Here is a 9403-nt window from a genome sequence, read left to right as displayed (position 1 = left end):
GATCAACAGGCAGAGAGACGGAGGGAGGTAAATTCCGATTCAGGTGTCGTGATAGCGTTTGGGGAATTTACTCTGGTCGTGTGTCTTTGTCTCTTCTTCTCTTCATCTCCCTGAAAAGACAAAGTTTAGGGTGTGAGAATGAAATTAAAAAACAACAACAACCTGTAGCTAAATTAGATTTAAGCGCTCCTCACCTGCCACGTCACATCAGCTAGACCATTTCATACTGATTGGCTGTGATGATCCTGGACAGACAGCAGGCCAGCAACATGCCAATCAGCTGAAAGAAAGACAGAAAATTGAATTTAAACTGTGCTTCTTTTTTGCTTTTTTCTTGCTTGATTTCAGTGATTATGCCTCCGTACGTCAGTGTGTTCATGGTTTATTCATGCAGTAAAATGCTGCAAATGCGTCAACCCTTACTTGTGAGAAGGCAATCCCAAACGTCACTCCAGCGATGATGGCCATGTTGGTTTCCATGAAAGAAGTCACCAGCTCAAAGCAGCCCTGAAACAGAGGGGGCAGGTTAGTCCGCAGAGGGTTCAGGGACATGTTATATGTGCATATTAGGGGCAAGATGGGTGGTATCTGGGAGAGTATCTGAGGCAGTTGTTAGTGTACGGAGAAGGCAGGACATGTCAGATGCAACTAGAGTCTCTGAGACAGGTGAGAATCAGGAAGGGAGAACGAAACACCGACCTGGTGGTAGACCTTGCTCGGGGCTAGAGTTGCATTGCGAAGGTCTTCTGGGTTGCAGTCGGAGGAGTTAAAGCAGCAGCTGGCGGGAATGCCGTTGGAGGGGTAATACACGCTGGCAAACCAACTGGTGTAGTTGTAAACCCCACAGCAGCGCAGCTAAAGACGGACAGAAAACGAGACAGAACTGAGAGCAGATCTGAATGCATGGATGCATTTTTGTGTCAGCGCCTTCTGCCTCGTTAGACCCGAGCCAACCCACCGCTACGGATGATGCAAAGCATAAAAGATGAGTCACATTTGCAGAGTTTCATTTGCAAAAAAAAAAAAAAAAGGTCAGTAGTTTCCAGGAACATATGGGGACGGTAGTATTTTGTTCCTGCCTCAGGATCCAGCAGCATTAAGAACAGCATTCAGATATGGGAATGTAGGTCTATGGAGTAAGCCACTGTTTCAGAGTTTGGCTACACAGACAGTGGCTTTATTTATTTGTTGGTGGTTTTAATCTTTTTTTGTTGAACATGTTAAACATTCAGTGTTTTTCTGCTGACGTATTTATCAGCTGTTCAATCAGAAATGACTATCTAATGCTATTTATTTACTGCAGATCCTCTGCTTCTGTATCTTTCGTTCCACGTTTGAGCCTTCGCTATAACTTGTCTGTTAGCAAATCATTTAGCAAACTTTCTCTGCTGCTGTCGGCTGTCGTTCCAGCATGAAATCGATGTGACCAACTGCATCCACAGCTCGTTAGAAGTTAGATCACATCCATCCAGATCTTCAAAATTGTTCTTCGCCAGATTATTCGTTTACAGCTAATGGCTCATAATCCCCCCCCCCCCCCCCCCTCAAAACTTTTCCTTCATCAAATGAGCATTACTGTCAACTGAACTTCTGTTGATTGAACTCCACGTTGTGTCGGAGGCTTACCCTGTGCTGCAAGTTATCAACGGCGCGGCTCGCCTCGTCCTCGGCGTTGTAGTTCAGGACGGCGTCGGTGTATGTTCTGCGGAAGTTTCCCTTTATCTGGAGCAAACCAAACACACGCACGTTAATCCTGCACGTTGGCTTTACTGTCAGAAACTCTTAGAAACGGCGGGATCTGTTTACTGACCTCATGGCGAAACACAAATCCAGAGATCCCTGCCACTAACTCGGCGAGGAAGACGAGGGACAGAAACATGGCATACTACAGGGAGAGGAGACGGAAGAGGGAGATTTGCATAGTTTGCATGAAAACCCTCTGCTTCAGATTAATATCATTTACTTATCATCGGCCACACTATCACACACACACACGCACACACATACTCAAACGCTCACTTGACCACCATTAACTGAGCAAAGTGCCCTAGAGCTTCTACTGGATATCTCATCCCTCTCCAAAGGATAGAGGTCATCCATTATTCCTTATACCATGTGACCGGAGGCTAATTAATGAGCATCCACAGCGCTGTTCTCTCTCCCTGAAACATAACACCCCACCCTTCCTCCCGCAGCCTCCTCTCACCAGCTTCAGCATCCATGGGCTTCCTCTGCAGGTGGCGAAGCATCCGAACAGGCCAAAAACAATGATGACGGTCCCGGTGCCAATGAGGACGTACGGGGCGTTGGTGGAGTTGTCTGCTATCAGAGAGATGTACGGGCCCAGCATCAACTTCCCCCATACTCCCACTGCCAGCAGGATGGCTCCTGTTATCTAAAGGGTGGGGGTTGGAGAGAAGGATGCGGCAGAGAAAGAGAAAAGGAACAGAATGAAAGCAGAGAACGGGCCTTTATCTCCGCACCTCTGCGATAATACAATTGTTGTGTTTTAGCAGCGTGGCGAGGGGGGAGGAGGAGAAACTGGATCAAGGTGGAACAAGAAAGGAGAGCAATTAGAGTAAGGAGGAGGAGACGGGAGACAGAAGACACAAATTTATCTAGAGTACGGGATGACGATCACCTGCTTTATGAATATGGTCACGCTCACACACACACACGCGCGCGCGAGAGAGAGAGAGAGAACGAGAGAAAAGGAAAGAGGACAAATCAAAGCAGCTCTTTGATCCGAGGCGAGACGCTTCCTCCTGTTGCGCCTCTCTTAGCATTTCAAATGAAGGCTACGGATAAAAGAGCGTCTTGTACGAGGCAGCTGAAGCGCCGTGTGTCTCAGCTGGGTATGTCTTTCTGGCAGCGGAAAGAGAGCGGGGTGGGGAACGGCTGCTGATGATCTGACTCCAGCCAGGGCCAACTCATCATCCTAACCTTCCTTCCAAGAGGAGGCCGTTGGCAGTGGCGCTGCCAGGCCCTCTGAGTAAAGAGGGAGCCGTCTGTGCAAAATGTCCCCGTGCTCCTCTAAAACTGACGAGAGGGATGCACTCAGCTATCAGCAGGCAGTCACATTAAGCAGAAACGAGAGCGAAAGCATTAACAAGAGCATAAACATGTCTTTGAATAAACCGAGGCCGCCACGTTCCTGTAACTCATAAATACTCTCCACAGGTTAATGACAGTGTTAACCACATATTACACTTTGCCCTGTTGCCAGGGTGTGCACATAATGACTGGACAAAGGTTTTGCACCGTGACAAATCACCAGCCTCAGGCCTGTCTGTCATTTGCCTGCCGCATTGTTCTGAAGTATGTGTATGCAGTTCTTGAACAAAGCTGGAAGGTGCCTTTTTAACCTGTATTTTTCAGTGTGTGCGCGTCTGTGTGCGTCCTTTATTGCTTACAGTCGCTCATGCAAAACTCTGGATTTTCATATCAACGTTATGGCGCGCAGCGAGTTTCAGCTGTGGCGCACAGAAAGAGGAAACGCAGTTCATGATGAGCCGTGTCTTGAAATTACAGGTTCAAGGCAATAACGTTTTATTAATGATTAATCTATTGGGTTTATGAAGATAAAGGGCAGTTGTTAGTCAGACCAAACAACGCCTTAACACTCATTCAGTTTAATGCATCTATTGTAGCTACTACACGTTTATATTTCCGTTTAAGAGTCAACCGGATTTTTTGCTTTAAAGGTTTCCTAAATTTTATATAATTTTATATTTAATTTAATTGAATAGATGGACAGATTTCGAGACAACGTCGATGAGAGCAGTGAGACTGAACCACAACATAAGAGCTGCAGACCATAAAATCAAAACAATGAGCTAAAAGACGCTAAAATAACAAGAGACTTAGAGTCTCTGTGAGGTTTGTCGACACTGGCGACTACTTTCGTCTTTCAAATTCGGATTCAGAAAACTTTATTTTGTCCCCGGGGTGGGGGGGGGGCAATTTAAAACACGTGTGAGCAGCATGTCGTGCAAAAACGAGACACTTTTAAGGAAACAAAAAATAGAACAATGCACAGTGTATACAAAAATGATGCCATAAATGTTCCCAAACCGACTATGGAGGATGTAAACATGGCCGCACGAATAAAGTGAATAAAGTGTATAAAGTGCAGATGGGGTAAAGTAACTGACCCATCATTATATAGTAATATCAATAAGTACCAACTTATCACGGTGCTGCAATTGTCCCCCCTCCCCCACATAATTGTAATATATCTATTTGTATTTACATTATTCACGTAAAGAAGCAGCCTCTCCCAACTATAAAACTTGAGAAAAGGGGCATTTATTGACAAAGTGTGGGCAGTTTTATGCCGAGACAATAAAAAACATTGTATTTGCAGAGTGATCACACACAGATTTTTATCTACGATTGTCTATCTGGATCTTTCTCTTTGTTTTGCTCCTATTTGTTAAAAATATCTGGGATATATTTTCACTAATTCTTGATTAGAATATGAATCCTAACACTTTTGTGTGTGTTGTCACCTAAAGCCTGTAAGAAATAACACTGCTGATGGTGTGGTTACAGTAAATCTAAGCATGCACAGTGAGTGCTCGGTTTCATTAAATGTTCTTTGCACATGGACATATTGTCACTTTGAAGTTGATGTGGCATCGTCATAATAGCACAAATGGCATTATTTATAGCTCTAAGCGTTTTCTGTTTTTTTTTTTGCTCCGTTTTTGGTGCTTTGGTCTCTAGCTTAACCACTACACTTGTCTGGTTTCAATTTGGTGGCAAGCAGAAATGGGTCGCTGGCAGGTGATTTGCAGATTCTGAGACAAAGAAGAGCAGTGAGACTGAACCGCAACATCACAGCAGCAGCTCATAAAAATCAAAACAATGAGCTAAAAGATGCTGAAATCACAAGAGTCTTTGCAGGGTTTGTCACGGCCAGCGACTCCTGTAGCAATTTGACCCATCCTTCGTTATATATCAGTATTGATCAGTGCAACGTTAGCCAAGAAATTAGGGCTATCAGAGCTACACTAATTAAATATTCTGCAGTGAAACAGACAAATTATGCAAAACATATTATTTGCATTGTTATTTACTTATAAATGCTATTTAGCAAATTCAGCAAAAAGATAAACTCATGCTAATCATTCATTAATACAGTTAGATTTTCGTCGAGAAAATGCATTGTGGCAAGTTTATGGACGGAAGCAGTCTATGGCTAATGCTTCAAATTAAATACCCAACAAGTAATGGCACTTCATCACTTCATGGATGCAAAAATCATTTTTTTAAAATCCAATAGTGCCATAAAGCAGTTGCAACCATTGATTAAGAAAATCGATGACAACTGGCCGATAAAGAGGAGAGCGCATTTATGCTTTCAGACTTGTATTTTCCGGCATTTTTACACACAAATTACTGGATTAAACCACAATTAAAATCCTTCAAGTGAGGGTACTTGTTGAGATGGTTGGTCACCACTGATGGTTCAACAAACAAAAAGATCCAGCAGTATCAGCTGCAAGGTAAAGTGTAATCTGTTGCTACGCTCGTACGAAAGTACTGGTGAAATTGATGTAATGCAACTTAATGTGTACGATCCATTCTGCTCAGCCGAAGAGAAGGACTGCAGGCTGATGATTGGAATTGTCAGTGATGATATCTACTGTTTCTATTAAGCACGACTCTAACAGACAGAGCAGACTGTCATTTCACAAGAGTACAGTCCTCTGGATGATGTACTCACTGTTTATGGCCTACATCGTTAAAAAATAAAATGCAATCCCCCCCTCCCAACCCCCCCAGCTCCAACTCCCCAGCTCCAATTCCCCAAAAAGAGCTGCTGCCGCCGCATACAAATATCTCGTCATTGCTAAAGTGTTAATTTTAAAGCCAGCTGGGAAATCAAGTCCAAGGAACAGGGGCGAATCACAGACTTGATGCCTGCTGCTGAATTCCAAACAGTTTCAGACGCTCGCTCTCTCTTTCTCTCCTCTCACCGCCGCCCACCCCCGCACGTTTTGTTTGAAATTCAATGCCCGCCCGGCCACCCTGGTTCCAGCACAGAGTTTAAAACAGGTCACCCCCTCTTTCCTCCCCTTCCCTCCTCTTCCCTCCTCCTCCTCCCTCCTCTGCCTAATAAAGAAACAGAAGGTGCGATGACAAAATATGCTGGCGAGAACACTACACAGACTCCACCACCTGCTCTGCATTCCCCCGTCCCCTCTCTCTCTCTCTCTCTCCGTAAAGTATGGCAACACAGCTATTCACACTCAAGACATTATTTGCCACGACAAGCTGCTGACAGTGAAACCGAGGCCTGACATGGAGGCAGCTCTCACACTTTCCAAACCCCCGAGCTGGAGCGTCCTCTCCGAGCTTCGCCCCTCCGGGGTTGAGGAGACCCACTGAGCTGTGAGACACTTCTGCACTTTGGACGCCTGAAACCTGACGCTGTAGATGCAAGGCAGTGCTAAAAGAGCACCCAATCCGGACTAAATATAAAAGTTCATACCCGTGACACTGGTTCATGTCTACATTGCAGGAAGACACACAGCTCAGCTCTTCTTTTCGAGCCTTCACGACTACAGATCTTAACCGAAGGGCTGAGCTCAACTATCTTCCGCAAAGTTAGAGGTAATTTAAGTTTAAGCCGAATTTAGTAAGTGCTCCTCAGGCCCTAAACACATTATGGATAGACAGATCTCATATGTGCTCTTATTAGATAGTCTTTCCCCTGAAATCTAGCAGGCAGGAATAGGCCCATAAGATGCAGTTATGATAAAAAGAAATATCATAAAACTGTATTAAATTCAGCCACACAGTAGCATTTGCAGGCTCAGCCGGTATTCAAAAGGTAAACAAAGGAAAATCCTGACCCGTGAAAAACCAAACGGGGAATCAGAGATTTTATTTCACTCTGATAATCTCAAAATAATTTGGTCCGAGTAGCTGAACCGATTCTTCGAGCGACAGCTGATTCAAATCCCAAGGACACTTATCACAAAGAGCTGGGCAGAATCTAGCCTCGTAACGTTCAAGTGTTGTTCTATAGCGCTTGCTTGGCATTGTGAACAGTTTTGTATTAATTCAAATCAGAGGGAGGACTTTGCAGCTTTCTCCAGGGGTATTGATTCGACTCACTGGTAAAATATGAGGCTTTGGTGGTGCTGCGTTGGTTTGCGTTATTCTGTGGGGAGTGTCTAATGTATTTGCACGTTGCTCAACACAAGGAGTGGTTGCATGCACACTTAAATATGTAAAACAACTTCATATTATGTGCTGTGCCAAATACTCCTCAATTTACTTGTCTATAAATTGTCTATAATTCTCTGGACTCTCTTGTCTAACAATATAGAAAACTGGATATGTTTTGAAGCAACATATTTCTGCATTTGTTGCTGTTCTTTACCTCTTTATTCATCAAATAATCAACTGCTCGGTATAGAAACACTTTCCAGATTGAGAACAATGAAAGTATGTCACAAATTCAACACAAAACAGAGCATCAAAATGAAGACAGAACTACAGAAATAGCGTCTTAATCTAGTCTTAAGAGTTGTTTCACATTTAATATTTCAGAGTTGGATCCTCAGTTTGAGGAGTCGCCGCTTTTGCTCGTCTATTACATTACAGTGAAATGAAAGCACTTTCAATACGGTTACGTTAAACCGCCAAACACAAGTTAAATCAGCGGCTCAAAAATGCATCGCTACGTTCCAACTCCTTCTTCACCAACTGATCAATTTATAGGCAAGAAAAATAGATTAGATGCAACACAACACCACCAACGCAAAGCGCCGCCTCAGAAGGAAGACAAAACAACAGGACAGTCCCGTTTCAACAGTCATTTAACAGTCGAGCTGAGTATTTTAAGTATTTGAAGTGATCAATAGTGTCATCAGCTTAAGGAGTTGCTGACTTTGTGTTTCTCTTACACTGCAGTAAATTGGAAGTACTTCCTTATACAATTAAAGCTACTTCTGCTTCTTTAATCTGTACAGGTTTAAAATGCCACAGAACTGTTCCTGCAGCAATGACGGCTAATAATAATAATGACAAAATCATTCTGACATAGCTTTCACTTTCCCACCTTAACTTCATTATGTTGTTTCCAGTGAATATGTCTTTAGCCGCTGATAAGATCAGAACGGTGGCCACGCTACAAAGTAAAACTAGTTGATTACATGCAAGAGTTCTGCATTTAAAGCGTATTGCATGTCTAAATTTGATGCCTGCATGGATTAACATCAAGAATCAGCTCATTCAACTTCTAATTATTGCATATTTTCATTCTTCAACAGTGCACCATGCGTTGTAAACAGGCAGTTTTTAATCTGATCTTTCGGATACATATTGCAGCATTGCCTTTTGGGATTTGGTGAGGTATGAAAATACTCAAGTAAAAATACCTCTTTATCCCACCACTGCTAGTATCTATATGTTGCTGTGGGCTATATGGCTACCAAGGGTGCAGGGTCCCTTTAAGAATCTATAGCAACGACCCTAAAACGTACATTTATGTGGCCAGGATAAAATAAAGGGCTGAAAACGGGCCACATTAAGCAGAATGGGCCCTTAGATCCAGATCATTGCGGTGATCTTAACATCCTCCACCTCGCTTACTGACAACAACCGTGATGCTATATGTGTGATATGCGCACTGACGCCCAGCTGCCAAAATACGCGTAACCGTAGCCTCGGTTATATAACACAGACGATGTAATTCACACAGAAAGATTAAAAATCCGTGGCCTTGATCCATATCTGTCGATCTTTTTTTATTGAAACACCAGCATGAATCCGTCGATGATGCTGGCACCGTCCAACCCTTCATCACGCACAACAAAAACACACACACACACAGATGGACTGAACGGGGTCCCCCGCAGGGTGGTTAAAAATTAAAGAAAAAAGGAAAAAGGATATAAGGTTACGTACCCAAAACACGAAGGAGTACACGATGAGGAGGGTTTTAAGGCAGGTGATGACCGGTTTGGTCTCCATTGTGGACCTCTGTTAGAGCCGCTGTGGTGATAACGGAAAAAAACAGAAACGTCTCCACCGAGCTGTCGCGTTGCGCCCTGCGCTGATGCAGCCGCACGGCGTCACTAGAGCAGCCAGCAGGTTGCATTATGATCCGTGTAGTTTTTATTTAGCGTCAAATGATATGATGAAACATTGTTATGGTAATGGCAAAAAAAAAATTAAATCTTATCTGCAACTGTCTGTTAGTACCACATTGTTAAAAAAATAATCGATTACAAGTAAAAGTCCTGCATTTAAATTTAATTTACTTCTAGGCTAAAGAAGAAGAAGAAAAAAAGAATAATCAGGCAAACGTGTTCTGTGACGGTGCATTAATGTGTAAGAATCAATTATAAGTGGTTGGGGTGGGCTGATGAATTGTTTTTGCATA

At 43.3% G+C, this 9403-nt stretch overlaps 1 protein-coding gene across 1 annotated transcript; it reads right to left on the bottom strand.

Moving 5' to 3' along the window:
- On the bottom strand, positions 1-9344 carry tspan7 (tetraspanin 7). The gene is made up of 7 exons (XM_084544228.1): positions 8926-9344; positions 2207-2395; positions 1811-1885; positions 1627-1722; positions 700-855; positions 424-507; positions 1-280 (listed from the first exon to the last, which is right to left on the bottom strand). Exons 1-7 carry the CDS (start codon positions 8989-8991, stop codon positions 212-214), a joined length of 735 nt encoding a protein of 244 aa, XP_084400354.1. The 5' UTR covers positions 8992-9344; the 3' UTR covers positions 1-211.
- Positions 9345-9403: the final 59 nt, after the last annotated feature.

The sequence above is a fragment of the Chelon labrosus genome (genome assembly GCF_963514085.1).
Source record: "Chelon labrosus genome assembly, chromosome: 5".
NCBI classification, from domain to species: Eukaryota; Metazoa; Chordata; class Actinopteri; order Mugiliformes; family Mugilidae; genus Chelon; species Chelon labrosus.
This window is presented reverse-complemented; position numbering and strand designations above follow the sequence as displayed.

Coding starts and splice junctions, on each gene's coding strand:
- tspan7 (XM_084544228.1), bottom strand. CDS start 8,991: ATGGAGACCAAACCGGTCATCACCTGCCTTAAAACCCTCCTCATCGTG. Junction 1,723..1,810: donor GATTTGTGTTTCGCCATGAG/GTCAGTAAACAG, acceptor GGTTTGCTCCAG/ATAAAGGGAAACTTCCGCAG. Junction 508..699: donor CGAGCAAGGTCTACCACCAG/GTCGGTGTTTCG, acceptor CCTCTGTTTCAG/GGCTGCTTTGAGCTGGTGAC.